This window comes from Pollachius pollachius, assembly GCF_949987615.1.
Source record: "Pollachius pollachius genome assembly, chromosome: 1".
NCBI classification, from domain to species: domain Eukaryota; kingdom Metazoa; phylum Chordata; class Actinopteri; order Gadiformes; family Gadidae; genus Pollachius; species Pollachius pollachius.
Window position 1 is genome coordinate 12,092,187 of NC_136934.1, and position 19,871 is coordinate 12,112,057.

Consider the following 19,871-nt stretch of genomic DNA (forward strand, 5'->3'; position numbering starts at 1 on the left):
TCAGTTTGACTTGGATGGAGGAACTTTGCGGCTGTTGGCTCAACGCTTACCCTTCTTGTGATAATCGTCATTAAGTCACAAACATTTCCAAAGACTGGTAGGATGCATCAATCAATTCAATATGTATTTTTTAATTCGTTGCCGATGTGGCTGATGTTCCGACTTGTTTCCTCAGACCCAGAGGCCACAATTTGCATATAAAAGTGTGTTTTTCACCATTCAAATCTGTACTTGTTAGTTCATAAAACTCTGTTGACTACGTTGTTGTTATTGTTTTTAGAAGCCATGCTGGCGTGCCGATTAGGTTAAATCCTCAGCTGCAGCCGGTAAACAGTGTGTGAGCATCGTTCACTATCGACAGAGTGAACGATGCTAACGTACACGTTCAGTAGCTGCAGACGGTTACATTCAGGTCACCGTTCCCCAAATAGATCCTCACCTTCAATGAGCGCCGCTCTTTACCACCTTCAATGAACACAACTCTTTTAGCACCTTCAATGAACGCAACTTTTTTAGCACCTTCAATGAACGCAACTCTTTTAGCACCTTCAATGAACACAACTCTTTTAGCACCTTCAATGAAAACAACTCTTTTAGCACCTCCAATGAACGCAACTCTTTTAGCACCTTCAATGAACGCAACTCTTTAAACACCTTCAATGAACGCAACTCTTTTAGCACCTTCAATGAACACAACTCTTTTACCACCTCCCATAAACGCAACTCTTTTAGCACCTTCAATGAACGCAACTCTTTTAACACCTTCAATGAACGCAACTCTTTTAGCACCTTCAATGAACACAACTCTTTTAGCACCTTCAATGAACACAACTCTTTTAGCACCTTCAATGAACGCAACTCTTTTAGCACCTTCAATGAACGCAACTCTTTTAACACCTTCAATGAACGCAACTCTTTCAACACCTTCAATGAACGCAACTCTTTTAGCACCTCCAATAAACGCAACTCTTTTAGCACCTGCAATGAACGCAACTCTTTTAACACCTTCAATGAACGCAACTCTTTTAGCACCTCCAATAAACGCAACTCTTTTAGCACCTGCAATGAACGCAACTCTTTCAACACCTCCAATAAACGCAACTCTTTTAGCACCTGCAATGAACGCAACTCTTTTAGCACGTTCAATGAACACAACTCTTTTAGCACCTTCAATGAACACAACTCTTTTAGCACCTTCAATGAACGCAACTCTTTTAGCACCTCCAATGAATGCAACTCTATTAGCACCACAATGAACGCAACTCTTTTAGCACCTTCAATGAACGCAACTCTTTTAGCACCTTCAATGAACGCCGCTCTTTTAGCACCTTCATGCACAACACTGTCTACATATATTGCATACATATACATAGCAAAAAATATATGTAGAAAATAAATAGAACATGATTCTACTGCAATCTTTTGTTGCGTTGGGGCCCGTAAGTGTCTGAGCGCTGCTTGACCCTGATGCGTGAGCGGCCTACCGTGTTGGTGGTCGTCCAGGGCAGTGTCCGAGGGCTCCTGAAGCATGGCGGAGCGGCGGTAGACCACGTGGACCCGGCCGTGGTCCTCCAGCTCCTGGGCGCCCCGCACCAAGGGCTCGATGAAGTACTCATCCGAGTCGGTCCGGATCATCCCCGCCTGCGGCACCAAACAGACGGCTTGTCAGAGAGAAAAGAAGAAGAAGAAGAGGGAAAGCTCGTCTGAGAGAAGACGCCCCGGACGGGGAACAGCAAGCGCTGACACATCCGGAGAGAACACACAACACACAACTTCATGACCGAGATGGTGCAGTCAGGGACGTCAAGTCCATTTTGGTATAGGCCTTCATCACATGCAGTAAGACACACAAAGGGCTTCACAGGCCATATTAGATGACACCCACTTACGCAAGCAAGCAGGAACAACTTTCCTTGAGAGGTCATTGAGAGGTCGCAAAGCGGCAGGCTACCCCTCAAATCAGGGATGGATGGGAGAGCAATTGGTGCCATCATCGATGAAGATAATAATAGCAGCATTACCATTAACATTATAAGTTCAATACAATTGTTACAAATATATAATTTGCACTGTCCATGGTTATAGGGTGCTGGCTAGTGAGCAAGCTGGTAAACCTCAAGTGTGACTGATTTGCACACAAATAAACAAGTGTGTGTGGCACCTCACGATTCGATTCTAAAACGATTATCGATGCATCTCGATGTAACAATTTTTTTAATGTACATTTCCATGCGTGATTTTCAAAAATATATGTATACATCTGAGTTTGCTACTCAGAGTTTGCTAATCACTTCCTACTTTTGTGATGATCATTAAAGACATCAACAGATGAATTAACTTATCTAATCTAATATTTTATTAGAGAAAAAGCTTTTGTCACAAATACGATAATGCAATAATCAATGCAGCTTGCATTACAACACAATATTGAAGTATGTAAAAAATAGGTTTCAGTTTTCTTTTCTTTCTAATCTTTCGTTTCTATGTCATTAAAGAAGTTCTTGTGTCTGGCTGTGAGTTTGCGTGCATGCTATGCGTAGGCTGAATCACAATCGTGTCAAGACAAATCAGATTGGTCAATACACACTGAAGATAAATTAAATAATTTTAATATCACTAAAATTATCCATCTCTGGGGGACAGAATGTTGTTGTTTTTTAATTCCGATTATTAATTTATCTGCAACCAGACAGAATCGCTCTAGAGAGAATCGCGATGCATCGAAGAATCGATTATTTTTCCCACCCCTATTAAAGATGATAGGTTTAGGTTTGGGAGCTTGTTCGGGTTCAGGCCATTACAGTTGGGGATCCAGACAGATGGGAACCGACTATCTCATTCAGAGTTCTTGATTCAATCCTGCATGTCAATCACGGCCTTTGGCAATGCCATTTAAGCACCCTGTTACCGCAATATGTGTTATGGTAATGCTGCCCATGTGAATGAAATTACTTCGGGGACACAGGGTCAAAGTGTCATTACTAAACAACAATTTATATATGCATATGGCACTGTGTGGGCACTGTGGCGCATTTCTGCACGCAAACCGAAATCATTTGGCACATTTGGAGGGATTGTGTTTGCAAAGTATTGTTCACATATGGCTCCAATCCCTCTAATTCTCTATATTGTCATGGTATGTTTCTTGTCTTTGGGAAAATGGTAAAAATATGTGGCTCACAGCTAATCATGCTGTGAATATTCACAGTCTGTCTTAGTGCATCCAATTCATTTAGGTTAACTAAACATCCTACACACCAGCATACTGCTCCATAGCTTAAAAATGTGACGTGTTTCCTACAGTATTTATTGTTGGGTGAACCTTATTCTTCAGTAAAGGTAAAAGATAACGTTCCAGTCTCAAGATATAGGCTGCACTATACCAACTGACGTTAAAAAATATAATTAAATTACACATTATGCAAAATCGAAAGAGAAATGTAGAGTGATTTAACCGGCAATCACTTTAAATTTTAGAAAAGAGATTTCAGCAAGTGTGGGTTGCACTCCATTGTTACATGATGTGGTTTGAGCTTAGCTGCTTAATGAGAGAACAGAGTTCAGAGAATGATGTTCGGTGGGTGGCTAGGGCCTTCCTGCCTCTCCCACCCACCCCCCCACCCCCCCACCCCCCCCCGGTCGTAAAATGGGATTGCAGGAGCAAGCCCTCTACATAATTATGTAAAGTAAACAGCGGTTAAGACAATACTCCCACAACCCTGATTCACCTTCTGTGGCTTTTCTTTCCACGCTGCAACCATGGAATTACCTTAGCATTACCATGTCTCTAGTCACAGAAGCGGTGGTACAACCATGGAATTACTTCGGCTTTACTACGTCGCTCGTCACAGAAACAACATTTAAACCTTGGACGGCTGTAACAACGGTGCAGCAGAAAGAAATTAACCATACAAAATCACTGCCCCGAGGCCAGTTCAGCAGGGACATTTGTTGACTTTTCAAGAGACTGCAATTATAGTATCAAAGAAAGGGGGAGTCAGGAATAATACAGCCCATGATGAATGTTAACAGAAGGCTGTCGGGAAGATCACTCCTCACCCCCAGGGATGGGTGTTTGTATCACTCTTTACTCCGTAGGCGGCTCCACGCTGGCTGTACAGCCCGCTGCATGTGTGTGTAATATCGCTCCACTTCATCAGGGAGTGGATTTAATTCCTCCCGCTTGAGACTGTGTTGTTGTGTCTCTGCTAGGCTGCAGAGCTTGTTGGGAACGAGGCAAACAAAGACATTGGGTCGTCGTGTAGGAGAACAGCAGCTCGTTAGAGAAAGACATTCGTAATCTATGAGCATCAAATAGACACACACACCTGCACACACACACACACACACACACACTTGTTCTAGTTACCCGGAGAGGTGTGTACTGTGCAGTTAATGAACGCTGCGATTTGAAGTCACAGTTTGTAGGACCGTGAGGCAAAGAGATTAAAGAAGCATTAGATAAGCTTGAATTGTTTTCAAGATGAGACTTGAGATAAGCTCATGCTGGCAGACATTCACAAGCACACAAACACACAGACACAAACACACACTCACACACACACACACAAACACACACTCACACACAGATCTTCTGCACACGCACAGACAAACACACTTGAGTTGGCAACAGGGTTAATAATATTACAAAATAATCGCCTACCAAGCAAGTAGGCGATAACAAGCATCGCCTTCAAAAAAAAAGTGTTTTGTTTCAATACGCCTGCAAAAAATATCAGCAGAAATGCTAATTGGAGGGTAATTGAGCATGTTTGTCAATATCATTATATGTCTGGTCTCCTTCGGCAGACAGTGGGAAAAAAGAAAAGCGAATCGGGATGATCCACGCAGATATGCTTGTGAAGTGACACAAAAGGCAATGAAATACACAGAGTACAATCAATGTTTCAATTATATCCTGACTGTCACAAAGAACCAAGCTGTTATTGTTTTTCTCTGCCACAAAGCGCTACCTAGTCTGCTCCAAGAACATGTTGCTCTGTCAAAATCGACCGTTGACGCAGTAACCCCAGTCGGCATTTGGGCCTTTTGCAACCACTCCATACACACTGACTCATTGTCAACTCTCTCAGTCCCAGATCAACTGCAAAGTCTACTTGCATTGCTTTTAAAGGGAAGTTGGAAAGTCAGGATAAAAAAAAAAAAAAGGAAGCATCAAATGCCGAATGCCTGTGTACCAGTGGGACCTAACTTCACAAGCAAGCACCGATGTGAAGAACTTCTAATAAAGAACAATAAACACACAGAAACCCATAACTGCAGTATTAATATTCAAATGAAATGTTGGCAACACAGCTATAAGGACGGAAAAACATTCTTTTTTCAGGAAAGAAGGATTGAGCAATACATTCGTCCGATTCCTCTTTACGTGCAACTGTGATGATACTCGCTTTGACATCGATCACGTTGAGATGGTTGGCTACTCATTACGCTTATCAAACCTTCATCTTCTCGACCAGAATACAATCAGCGGAGCTTCAACTCCTGCTTAAAAGGTCACCCTGCGGGGTTGCCTTTCGCCTACCCACGTTCCCAGAGGGAACGTAATCAAAAGATCTCCAGGGAAAAAAGACAGATGATCGCGATTGTGCTTTCCGCACCAACAGATCCGACGAGGATCTACTCCATCCTACGCTGAACTGCGTAGGTTGACCTTCAGCTGAAATTACTAAACCGGAAAACTCACAGATCTATACGTTTCACTGGTCCGCAAACACTGTGCATCCCGTGAGCTCTCGATGGTCTCGACTAGATAGTGGTAGGGAAAGAGTCCCCTGACACCAGTGAGGGGTGCGAGAAGCACAAATGACGGCTCAGTGACAGAGCCTGAGTCCAGGGGATTAGGTGGGTCCGTGTCTGCCATCGCCTTGCGTAAAGCCCCGTCCGAAGCAAAGCTGCCAGACACCCCTGCTCACCCGGGCCCGCCATGTCAAGGAATCAGGTATTATAGAGTCACCCTGCAGAGTGCGTGAGTGTGTGTGTCATTCGAACGCTGAGGCAGCTGAACAGAGCCTAAGCTTCAGTATCTGTAAACAACAACTGTTAAACGATAATGGATTTGGAGAGGTGAGCAAAATGTTGTCGTGATGGAGGTTTTATTACATTTAGAGATCATATAAGAATCCATGCCAGCCTATTTACTATATAATAAACAATTTGGCCACATTTCTTTCTTTAAGGTACCCCCCTCCTATAGTAATTTAGCAGATAATCTGGTACCCGTGTGGAAGTCCAAAGATGAAGAAGATCCATTTTATAGAAAAGCTTGGGGCATATAAGGATCCTTACTTAAGAGGGCAGGGGAAATCATCATCAATCTTCATGTCATTTTTGTTAATTATTCACAAACTCATACACACAAACACACACTAATTGACTGTGGGAGGGAGAATAAATGCATAAATATTATAAATTATGAATATAATTGAGCAAAGAGGCTGATTGCTCATATGAGTTCAAAATAAACTAATGTGCTCCTGTCCCTGTCTCTTTCATTATAAATAACAACCTGTTCAGTTTTCCTTCAATATTACCCCCAAGGAAATGCTGTGCTGTGCCATGCAACTAAGATATACTATTGACTTATTGATTGTCTTGCAATCTATTGCAAGACAGTTATTATTATGGCATGATTTATACTGAATATGTCATCAGCCACGGATAATCAAATTAAAATCCTCTTCCCTGCGATATCTAAAGGTAACCAGACCAAATATCCATATGGAAAACTACCGGCCAAGAGCCCTGCTGATAAAGTTCCCGTAGTACTTAGTCAAGATTGGCTAAAGGAAATGAAGGACGCTAAATGCTTGGGCGACAATTTCCACATTGCCATCCTCATGTAAGTGCCCAGATTGTGCTCAAGCTATTATAAACTACGCTTACACTAGTTGTAGTGTAGATTAGAAGGCTAAAACCAAGGCTGTTACTACATGTACATCCCACTACCACTACAGTCCAACTGAATAGCACATTTACCCAGAACACATAGTATCCTTTATGTTCTGCAATTTCACCGAAAAATTGTGAGGCGATTAAATGGAAACTTATCAGAAACGTAACTAAACAAAACCTTGCAATGGTCAAGGATCCCTCTGAGCTTGGCTGGCTGAAGAGGCGGGCACACTTTGGGAGATGAAGTCTGGTTCTGGCTGATAATAGGACAGCTTAGCAGAACGGACCAGACAATGACAGGTGTCTGACGTGCCACTAGCTCTCTGGTACCTAAATAGAAAGCTCGAAAGACAGGATCAAGACTCTCCCTGTGTTCCATTGGGTTTATATACCCAGCATCGGCCACGGCCAAGCAGACAGCGGCCACTGTGCCAAAGAAAACATATGGGATTCAGCTGAAGGCCTCCAGGTTTTCAGAAACACTCTGTCTCTTTCAGTCTAAACTTCTTAAGGAGCCCCGTGTAAAGGTGCTTTCCTTAGCGAGAGAGAGAAAAAAATTGAAGTAGAAGGCACTGCGACTGGGGAGTGAGGAAAAAAAAAAGGCTGGATTGAGTCAGGACACAGCCACCTTTCACCCACGGTGTTGTTCAAAGGTGTGTTTGCTTTCAAAAATGTGTACAAAAATGTGCAAACCTTCGTCATCCTTACCTGCGAGTTTCATCCCTCACTCTTGAAAGAACCCATTAGAGGATGAAAATTGTCAAAGGACGAGATATGAAAGGTCCACGTGTGGAAACCGGGTATTTTTGAGAAAGATAACGGAAATAAAAGGAAAACGTGACATTGATACATAAAAAATGCATGGGCCAAATCTTCTATTTGGAACAACAATTCCAGACCGGATTGGATGCGTTCTCCTCCATTATATTGATTGAAGAGTTCCATGAATTTAACTCAATGTATCTTCCCCATTCATGGTCTCTTGTTCATGGAACAGACCAACTATGGCAACTTTCTCAAATATTACAATATTACTGCAACAATGTTGATGCTAAGAATGTCTGAAAGACATTCTTTGCTAACTTCTGTAAGGCAGTATATATGTAAGCATGTGTTTATATATATATTACTGGTGGGGTTATATCCTGAGATACGGGGGAGGTCGGAGGATGAAAAGGGTTAGGGTCGCTTCAATGCGTTTCCAACATGTCCTGCAGAGCAAACATTTACCATTTAAACTTGTACTTTGAGAAGGTGGTGGTGAGCTGTCTGCATTCTGCTCTATATAAAACCCGGGGCTGGTCAAAGGCTCTGAATGTCTGACTGTAAGGACAGCAGCAGTGTGGCCTCCTCTTAGGTTTATATAGGTCACGATTCAAAATGTTTAATACACAAATATCAGCCCGTGGTTGTTAAAAGGGCCCTATGCTGCCGAGAGGAAAAGACTTAGGAAGAAGAAGTATAAAGAAAACCCTGGCATATCCCGTGAGTGCCTCCCCTCCTGCACCTCAAACCCTATATCCAAACAGCTATTGGTCAAGCCTCGGCAACAGGCAACTCTAGGCCGCGCCGTGGTTAAGTCAACTGCGTGTGAATACGACTCTTGTGCCTGAGCCGAGTACAGTTCACTGAAAGGATGAACAGACTCACTTTCTCACTTCTAATCAAAAGGGATATTTTCTTTGCCCCTTTTTTCTCACTGCAGTTCGATGTATAGTTCAAAAGCGGTGCATATCCAGCCCCGTTTATCTTTTTGTGTACATAATTGAGATCCAGTGAAGCATATCCAGTGAAGAGATCCAGTGAGGCTTTCAACCAAACGCCCCCCCCCCCAAAAAAAATCTTGGAGCATTTCTCAGTTGTTTCGCTTTTTTCTGCTCATAAAGCTCAGAATAATATTAGTATCTGCTGCTCGGAGCGAGAAGACACCCACACTGGATTGACAATAGCGGAAAAACCGCTGCTGACCAAGAATTTGCCAGCTGATACTTTGATGCATTACACACAAGGCCATGTGTTTACATTTCACTCATACCACAGATACTGAACCGCCACCTTCCCCCAGCTCCCCCCAATTCCCCCCTCTTTTGTGCCTGGCAGGGTTGATTACGCAACATGACACACAGATGGAAGGGCCGCCGTGTTTTACCATGCCCCTGCTGAGGTAGGAAGCGGAACACAAGCCAGACGGTTCGTAGGCCGCCCCGCTGGTGGTGCGTTGCATGTCACTCCATCACCCGCTGAAATGTCTGCATGGGTGTCAGGGCTGCCAATCATACATAGAAGGAATAATCGAGAGAAAACACACACACACAAACACACACACACACACACACAGACACACACACACACACACGAACACACACACACACACACACACACACACGAACACACAGACACACGCACACAGACACACACACACAAACACACAAACACACAGACACACACAGACACACGCACACACAGACACACACACACACACACACACAGACACACACACACACACAGACACACACACACACAGACACACACACACACAGACACAAGCACACACACACACACACACACACACAAACACAGGGACCACAGGAACATGGGAGTTTTTCTTTTTTCTGTCTTACTCTATTTTTAAGGAAACAAATGAGGTGACCCTCGTGGCGACTACTAGGACCTTACGAGAGAATCACTATTATGCTCTGCAGATATACACCCGGCAGACAGCTGCACCCTGGCTGGCACCGCGTATGAATGTATTAAGCAGGGCCACCTCCGTTACAGGTCACATTTCCATCTGAAGAGTGCCTCCGAGGGGAGAGCAGAGACTTGGTGAGAGTCTGGATTTGATAAACAGACCATAGTGGGATGGGCTAAAAGGGCTTATGGGTTTCGGACCAGGAAACTGGGTCCTCTTTTTTATCGTTTCTTTTTTTGGTTTTGTTACGTGTAAGCAGCTTACGAATCAATTTGATTTCTGTTGATTTGACGTTTAGGGAAGAGAGCCAAAGGTTTGCATGTCTCTGGTGAGTGGAGATCATGTAACCTTTGACCAAAAGCTTTGGTTATATCTTGTGATAATACAGAGATTTATTATATTGAAACGGAACCGTCTGGATGACGATGTGATTTGTAAGCCATGGAGTTCAACGACATGGCAGCCCTCGGGTTGCACCGGGATGAGGAGAGGTGGGACTTCAAGCCCAGACTTACGCTGTGTTATATCAGATCACCCGGGAGGAGCTCAGGCAGAACACACTGTAGGAGTGAGGAGGTCAGAGGTGTTAAGAGAAACAGGGAGAGAGAAAGAGATTGATGGTGAGAGCGAGAGAGAGAGAGAGAGAGAGAGAGAGAGAGAGAATATCAAATTAGACCTAAGCCTTAAAGTCATTTGATTTTGGCTCTGATTTGGTCTGGTTTTTTTGCTAGTTTGAGAAATTTCTGACAAAAAGATGAAACCAGCTTCAACATCGCTGAGGAGAACACACTATACTCATAAAGCCAGCGGCACCGCTCCACATCTCCATGCAGACCAGGTGTCTTCGAGGCATCAAGCACTATCATTACATCCCGGTAAAGGCAAAAGATGCCTCAGTGGAACCTATATTATTCCCAAAAGCTATGTCAAACCCGAAAGAAAAGGTGTTTGAAAAGGCACCGTAAAGAAAATTTGCCTGGAATAGCAGGCATGCTTTGAGTGGGAGAAATCAAAAACTTTAAATGTAGAATACCATTTGGCAGTTTAGTGAATTCAAAATAGGCCTAAAGGTTAGCAAATGACAACGAAATGTGTACAACAGTTATCACAGTCGCCGCAAAATCATAGAGTTTGTATCATTTTGTCAAAACAAAACAAAATTGTAAGGCATTTATTGTTTCTGCCGTTTTTTATTTTAACAATTACAACAATTTGTTACAAATATACGTCAATAAACGGATAGGATATCTATCTCACCAGGTCACAGTGGTTGGGAAGAGTGACGGACAAGTCATACCATAGACTCCTGCATTCTGTCTCTTCTCTGTTATTCTCACTGCAACAGCAACACATTTGATTGTCAAATGTTTTGGAGCCGCCAGGGCTGTACCCTGGAAACTGGTTCAAAAAGCATCCGAAAGCACAGAAGGCTCCCCTTTTTCCAGAATCATTCTTTTTGAGGTTGAGCCAAAAAAAGACTCTAAAGAAATAATAAAACGCAACATTGCTTTTAAGATAGGGCTGTGAGCATCTTGACCATGGTAATGGGTTCTGCCAGCTCAAAAGGAGTCGGCTCACCCCCAGACAATACCTTCCGTTGACCACTGCTGCCATGGTGCTTCCATCCAACCACAAAGGCCTCCTTTTGTATACAATAAAGCCTTGCAGGTCACACAGTGACAGACCTCCGATGCATGGATTAAGTCTTGTTATGGGAAGTTATGGGTGACAGGAAGTGTGACTGATGCGGTTGTAGTCTGGCTGAGGCAACTTGCTCGGCATTTCAAACCGTTTTAAAACGTTGCAACCCCTCGATACATCAGGAGGGGTGAAACTTGCATTTCAGGCCTTTAAGCATAAAGATAGTAACGTAGTCCAGAACTCTGTCGGTTTCCATCACATTTATCGAGAAACTCCTCTCCCTATTGAGTTTAGTCATCCCTGTACTCCCCCAGATTTTCACATGCCTCCCACATACATGCGACATGAAGTCTGAAGTCTTTCATACAGGTCAGGACAGATCAGCCTCCCTTCACTCCTTCATTGCTGTATACACCAGAGAGGAGGAAGTATCTGCTTCATAAGCACAGTGGCAAAAAGGCCCTGCCTGCTTGCAGTAAACAGTTCCAGACACCAGGCTGGCTATAATTAAGATTCAGTAAAACACACACCTAGCGAGAGGCATGGGATAGCACTTGAGATCAAAGACCCCTGGTTCCTCGATGTCAGGCCTTTTCGTCAGTAACTCTGGGTTGGCTTTTGATCTGTTATGTAGCACTTCATGCTTTTTATTTAGCCTACAACCCCCAACCCCGCCCCCATTTAAATTCAGATTTCAAGCAGAACCAGCACTGCCTTGGACACGGTTACAACACGGTGAAACACTGTACACAGGACATCCTTGGATTAAAACGCAGTTGATCTTTCCTTGGTCATTCTAATTTACATCCATTTACATTGGTATTTACAAAGTTGAACTAGACCTGTAGGCAGTTGTACGCATACTGGAACAAAACATAATGGAGTCAAATATACTTGGTTTAGCTTTGGACTAAGTTCTGTTTCTTGAAAATGCAAAACACAAAAAAATCGATAGCTCATTAGTTTGATAAGAGTTTGGCTAGTCCTCGGGTGCGTAATAACGCACATTGTTGAGGGGCAAGTGCTTCTGCTAATTAATAGGGCATGTTGTTTCCATCAACTCAAGTTATTACATTTATTATGTATGAATAATAGAATAGCCAGGGGAAGAACAAGTGGAAATGTGCTGTGAAGAGGCTGACATGACGGATGGTTTTCATTAAATACCTTTAGCATTAGCAAGAATGACACAGGTGAATAGTTTGTTTAAAGCTTCAGACAAGCCCAACTGAAAGGCTTGCCAAAAGGGGCCTGACTAATAATTTTATGTTTCAAATATGTGGGTAAAAATTGAGCTTGACACAAGTTCAGACAGGAAAGTGAGATTGAAGAAGCTCGGAAGATTGGGTGTACATCATGCGCAAACAACATTGACACACTAGCCTGGATGTAGTCGCGGCGGAAGAGCACATCAAATGGCGTCTTTGACAGTCAAGTAATATCCTACATCCATCAGCGCTATGTGTCACACACGCAATCACTTGTTTGGTCTGCAGTCTGTTTGTGGACAATCCGACGAGAGCTCCATTCATCACTCTAAACTAGAGCACATCGTATACTGGCCGCGCTTTGTTTTTATTCTGCCCTCGAGCCACTAAAACTGCAGTGCTTTCATAGTCCACCCTATACACATGTGCTGTACATACATTTTAAAGGACGTGCGCTGCACTCTAATTGGCTCCTGAAAGGTTTATCGCAGCAGGTTTAGCACAGCAGAGAGCAACGTTGTTTGTGTACGAGGTCAAGTTTATATTAACAAGACATGCTTTGACAAGACTTAATTTGACTTAATGCCCTAAACGTAATAATAATATCAAACGACAGTGAAGTTGGAAACAACAATGTTTTGTCTTTTTTTTGAGGCAAGGTACGCACGCACACACACAAACACACACCACATAATATAAAGCATTTTATATTGAAAAATATGTTTATTTCCATTTGGAATGGTTCTTGTTGATAGGACTTTGCAAGGGTAGTAAATTGAAATAGTGTACAATATATAGATAACTGTGATTTATGTCAAAATATTAAGCCCTATTGCACATTCCTATGTAAAAAGAAAATGCCCTGGAAAATGGGAAATGTAAATAAACAGGTAATATAACTTCCCAGCATGTTTAGCACCGACTGGGGCACTTTAAAATGGGCCATGCCACCTCTCGGGGGTCAGAGGAATGACTATTTCACAGATGTTGAGGAACAGTAATGCCGTCAAAAGTTACATAAATCTTGGTTAAAAAGGTTAGTCGGCTGTGGTTGGCTCAGTATCTCATCACTTCTTATAAGCAATTGTTCTTTGGAAGTCACTTCCTCCAAGTAAAGGGTAAACTTTCATTTTTTGAATATGAATATTTATATTTCGTTAGCGGCAAGATGACTAAGACATCTGTACGTCACATCTGAGGAGTAGAGCTGACCATGATGCCTAAAGGTTATAGTCTCACAAATCAGACGCTAGATTAACATCTATAGTCTGACCGGAGACAAACTGAAATCTGGGTTTCCTTTAGGTTCGCTTTAAATCTATTTCATGAATTTCGTATCATGTTGCTGGGGGCGGGATCAGTAGATGTCCGTAACATGGAATAGTCATGTACTGAAAACCACCTGACCGGGCGGAACCATAACAAACGTGATACGTCCGACCATTAATCTTGGATCCAGAAGGGGAACCAATAACTGTAATAATAATTGTCGGCATCCCTCCATGGCTAACAGCAAACTGAAAATCCGCCAGGGCTAAAAAGTTAACTTCTCCTGTAGCAGGTGGCTATAAACTAGAACATCTGTCACCTGACACCAACAACCTTAGACAAAGTGACTGTAAAGGTTTCAGGACAAACCAATGTAGAAACACACTTGGTAAAATCCACTTCTGAAACCTCCATCATTTAACTTATACATTAATATATATATCTGAAGCAAAGCAGGAAAACCTGCGTAACTCCACTCCTAGCACCTTCTGGTGTCTGTCCCAGGCGCTGTGCACTGGCCCCCAGTACTCCCCTGCTTTCCACAGCATGGGCAACATTTGCTACACTTTCATTGTAAGCACGCACGCACTCGGATGCTCGCACGCACGCACGCACACAAATGAAATACAAACACCCCAAACAGAATGTGCTTTGCCTTGAGACTTCTGGGTTGTGTTTATCTGAGATCCTGAGAAACCTGCGGAATTACTCTCTTTCACACCATGTTGTCGTATCACACGTAGCACACACACAAACACTGCCATGCACACACAAATGCACGCACGCACATGCACACACACACACACACACACACGACACACAAACACACACTTCTGCACTCATGGACACATAAGTGTGCGAAAATACACATACACACAAACACACACACAAGACGTGTGCACAAATGCGCACACACACACATTTGGACACACGTGCGCAAAAACAGGTGTTCACGTTCACACACAAAGCCTCTGAAGATTAACATTTGCCAGCGGTCTTCAACAACCTGGTACATCAGCATAACACTAGCCCTGAACACCACCAACTGCCTGGTTCAATATAAAAAAAATGTATACCATGCATTTCAGGGTGCTTCATATGAGCTCATCACTCTCAGTTGAAACCCCAAGCTTTAGAGTAAATTACGCCAAAACGCTGCCACTGTTGTTAAATGGGAAAGTAGGTATCTGGGACCTTTAGCAACGACTTACAGCCCTAAATCATCTGTCAATTACTGTTCAAGTGGTTTATGAGAGGGGTGTGGCAGGGTTGCTAACTGTGGTGAAGAACAAAAGGAGATCCATGCTGCATGCGAGGCAATGGTTGGAGGGCGAGGAAAACAGAAATGCCCTCGTATTTGTGGCAGTAATGTATAGTCATTCACCCGGGACAAACTTCAGCACAAAAGCTATTTGGTCCTTTCCACTTGAGGAATATATCGAGAACAATGTGCTGTTAAAATGCCAGCCCGCGGCTTTTAAAGAAAAATGACCTCCACCAGGGAGTTATGGACATCTAAACCTCCTAACAATCGATGACAAGGTCATGTCACTTTCGTAACGGGAAGACGGGGTTAGAATGAGAAGGGGGGGGGGGGGAGGGGGCGGAGAACAACAGCGAAGACTCACCAGCCCATCACAGTTGTTAATGGCAACTGAAGCCCCGGGAACATCTGTGATGTCGCCGATGAAGGTGCAGTCCGTCTTGAGGAGTTCTCGCCTCAGTATCCGCTCAGCTCCCCCAGGCCCGGTTCGGTTCTTCACGCCCTCTCCCATGTCGCCAGTGCCGCCGCCGCCGCCAGCGCCATCGTCCTCGCTCTCTCTTCCGCCGTCATCATTGTCGTGCCACTCCACCTTGGCCCCGGGGGCCACCAGCCGGTCATTGGGGCGCAGGCGAAGGTGGAACTCCTTGCCGAAGGCGGTGATGTTGAAGAAGAGCGTCTGCTGGGACTCCCCGGAGGGGAAGGCCTCCCGCCGGACGCGCTGCTTGTGATTGGCCGAGAGCAGGTGTGACAGGTAGTGTCCGCGGGCGTCGGTGCTGAAGGGAGTGACCAGGCCATATTCCTTCAGCCGGCTCTTGAGCAGCTCTGTTTCGGGACACATCAGGGTCATGGTTTAACACAGGATGACCACAGAACCACCAGAGGCGGTAAGACAGTGTCCACCCTCAGTTAGAAAGATAAGTAGTACTGGAGGCGGCAGGAGAAAGGCCATGGCAGGGTGTGTCCAAGACAGAGTACGTTTGAGTCTCGGGGTTCGAACCCCAACGGCCGCAGTGTACCTGTGAACATCTTATTCATACCTGCTTCGTAATCACATGTGTATTTTTCAATTACTTTAAGGCATCTCCTAAATTACTAATAGTCAAATATCTTGTGGTTGACTTTACTATGACCATGGCTATTCTCATTATTACATATTTATATATGACCAGTACCACAGACCCTTCTGGGGGACATTGTTTGTCCATAAGCGACGGCAATAATAAATGGCAGCCAGCTGCTACCTTGTTCAGCCTTGGTGTTAGGTTGGTCCATTTCAATTAATTTGCTGTAACGTGTACAGACAGTACAGAGGCCTCCTGACAAGAGGAGGTTTACCGCCAATAATAGAGGGTCTCTGGGTTCAAAGGATATCTCGGAGCGGGTTTCCCTTGTGCACTTGAACCAGCGAAAGACAAATTTAAATGTTCATAGAGACTGACACGCTTGGAGAAATGTTTCACGAATATCAGCCCCTTTTCATTTTTGGTTCTAACTACAAGACATTCAAGCAGGTGTTATTGTTAAACACTTAAATTTTTCCTCGGAAGAAATGACATGCTTTACAAATCATAGTGTCGGCACTATTGACACAATCGGGGAACGCAAAAATGCTGAGGACAAGAATGACGGCTGTTTGAAATAGGAAGAAAGACAGATGTCACTTTGATGGCTTGTAAAATAATGGGTCTGGGAAGAGGTAGCAGTATTAGCAGAGCCACCACTATAAACTTATTAGAAGGTTTAATAAGCACTTTGCCTTATGAAATAACTATGAAAGCACGCATTGCTTTTGAGAAGGGCAAATAAAATTAAGGGCTTTTTTGTCTATTGGTTACATGTCACCTTCCAATGATGAGTTTAACCATGATTTAATCTGAATTTCATGCAATTGTACGTAACTAAATGTCCAAGGTAATAGCAAAGATATGTATTTTTTAAACGTTTACGTTTCTTGTAGGCCTAACTGAAGAATCACAATGACATTTATAGCATGATATAAATCCTACGTGATTAAGGGAGGAACCATAGCAGAATATGTTTTAATAACATATATTACAAAATAAAAACCAAATATGGAGGCTACAACCTATTACACAAGGACAACTTTGTTTAAGGAATTAAATGTATGGCATTTTACCAAACGTTAGTTGGTTGGTAAGTTGGTTGGTGGGTTGGATGGATAGTAGTTGGTTGTTGTTGGTGGTTGGTTGGTTGGTTAAATAAATGTTCAGTTAATAATGTTAACATTGCAACCAGAGGTGTGTTGAGATGTTACTTCCATACACTCCTCTACTCCACGTTTCAGAGATGGTGCATTGCCTAACCATATTATTCCAACAGCTTAATTTTTTAATCAAAACGTAAAAGACATTCTCCAACCAGCCGATGGGACACTATTTTCCACAGTGCCAACATTGCATGTTGCAAACCAAAGGAATCCGCTCACTGCTTTCATACGGTCACTCCTTCACTGCTCATACAAAGCACCCTTAGAAGGGTCTCTGAAGCTAAAAGTCCAAGGGCAGAACCCCCCCCGAGCCCCTACTCCCTGCGGCTCCGGCCCCCTACTCACACCTCTTCGGTGCATGAAGAGGTGAGGCTGGAGCCTATCAGACACAAGCGCTCCCTCTGGGTCCACGAGATAGTGCGTCTTGTACGGGGGACGTGCAGACAGTGCTGCAGCTCCCTCATTGCTTAACCTCACGATGGAAAACAGATGGACAGGATTTAGAAATTGAGTTTTCTTTCCGGTATAACAAAGCCTTTGAGGCCTCTTGGTCAGGGAATAGAAGTCTACTTTGTGTGTTTGGTGTTTGGTGTGTGTGTGTGTGTGTGTGGTGTGGAGGGTTACAGAGTCCTACAGTGTCCCACATACAAACTCCCCACTACCACATATATCTTAATGCACCCGAGATATCCTGTTATTTCAGCAGCCAGACTTTTTCCTTCTAGTAATTCAAAAATAAACACTCACCCTCTCGTTCTACTTCACCAGCCTGTGAGAAAAAATAACAATATTAATACATTATATTATATTATAGTATATCATAAGAAGGGTGTTATTGGTTTACTGTATGCTGTTTACCAATGTTGACCACTTCTCCTTGCCATTTGTTGTGTAACAGACCAAAAACTTTACCAGTGCAATATAAGATGTTTTTGAAAAAAACCAAGGCGCATGCAGATGCATAACAGTAGCTTTAACGCATAGCATGCAGAACAGAAGCCTTGTTATGCTTGTGTAGTGGACACAAGCGCACGTTTCACTTACGAGTCAACTGCGCGGCAACTTTTGTGATAAGACAAATTACCCTTTTTCACATTAAATATAAATAGCCCAACAGCGATGTAGTTACTTACCTTTTCAGCTGAAGTCAAACTAGCTAAAAGTCCTAAAAGTAACGTAAGTGATAGGAAAACCATCACGAGTCTATTAAAATGCACAGAATTGTGGAAAAATCCTACTTTCCAAAAGTTAAAAAAAAATAAAAATAAGACAAACTCTTGTCACACTTATCGAAATGGGCTACGGAAACTTGATAGCGCTTTACTCAAGTCATCAACTTCAGTTGAAATGCAACTGGCCTTTAAAAAAGTTAAGAAAGTTTTAATTACAACAGGAAATACAGCTGCGACACCCCGGTCTGTGTTTCTGTTCACTGTCTCTCTACTAGAACGTTTTGTAGTATAAAAACATCCCTCGTCCTGGGAGCTCTCTCTGACCCGACAGAGTGGGCTGTGTAGTAGTAGTGAGCTCTTGCAACCTGGTTCCTTGCTCTCTGACTAATAAACGGCAGACAAGCCCTGCCCCACGTCACAAACTTCCCTCTTCCTCGTGAACACATGGTGTGTGGGCAGACAAGCAGAAGGGCGAGGGGCGAGGGGTGGGGGGGGGGGGGGGGGGGGTACTAAGGGAAACTCCTGCCGGTAGAACTCATTCACTTCTGGAGAAGTCAGTGTGCAATAGCTGTCCCGTTGTTTACGCCGATATTTTTCATCGTTGATAGAGTCATGCTGTGATCGGTATGACTTTTGACTTTTATTTTATAGTGTATATATTTTATTTGCCTTCCAGGAAAAATTTTTTTTGCAAAAAAAGAATAACAAGACGAACCAATACCGCAGAAAAACGATAGACGGTGATTATGATGAAATAATTAACGACTTCAAAGCTCCTGAACTGTATAATTTTATCCCAAGTGTGCTGGAGCTAATGAGCCTGCAATATTAATTGTCACCTCAAACCTTTCTTAATAGACTTGAAGAGTCATTATAATTTAAAACACAAACGGTAAGGTCTAGTTTGGCAAGTTTGTTTATCATTTTTACAAGCAAATACATGAATGCTGAGGCAGCTACTGAAATCACCAACAGCTATTTTTGACAAGGTGATAAACGACAGACAATGTAGCTAAACTTGAAGACATATGTTGTCTGGCTACTTTGGGCTACTGGTTGACCATGAGAGTATTCCTTTATCCGGGCACCACATCTGTTATTGAGCACAAAATAAAGAATTGATTGAGAAAAAATAACCACCTTGAGCTATGGAGCACATATCCACAATGTACAAGTGAATTTCTCCCCTTCCATGATTTGGTATTGTATGGAGGATTCTTATGGCATTATTTGGATTCCTATGAGGTCATTAGCTGGATCACACATGGACGGCACATGATCGTATATCACCGCTTTTACAGGCCCAAACCAAAGGGCAGTTAGATCACTGTGTCAAAGCACTCGTCTCTCTCTCTCTCTCTCTCTCTCTCTCTCTCTCTCTCTCACTCTCTCTCTGGCATATGTAGGCTATTATAGTCTATATATATATAACATATAACATCACAGTCACTGTTATCCTACTGACATCATATTGTTTGGTTCA

At 43.2% G+C, this 19,871-nt stretch overlaps 1 protein-coding gene across 1 annotated transcript in view; it reads right to left on the bottom strand.

Moving 5' to 3' along the window:
- adamts3 (ADAM metallopeptidase with thrombospondin type 1 motif, 3) overlaps positions 1 to 18,457 on the bottom strand; it is a gene marked incomplete at its 3' end in the record, with an annotated part of 93,645 nt that extends 75,188 nt beyond the window's left edge. Inside the window, exons 1-4 of the mRNA XM_079753189.1 lie at positions 18,350 to 18,457; positions 17,964 to 17,985; positions 15,354 to 15,811; positions 1,485 to 1,641 (exon numbers count right to left, since the gene is read on the bottom strand). Of these exons, the coding sequence (XP_079609315.1) occupies positions 1,485 to 1,641; positions 15,354 to 15,811; positions 17,964 to 17,985; positions 18,350 to 18,412 (700 nt within the window). The 5' untranslated portion in view covers positions 18,413 to 18,457. The remainder of the gene's footprint in view (positions 1 to 1,484; positions 1,642 to 15,353; positions 15,812 to 17,963; positions 17,986 to 18,349) is intronic.
- Between the last annotated feature and the right edge of the window lie 1,414 nt (positions 18,458 to 19,871).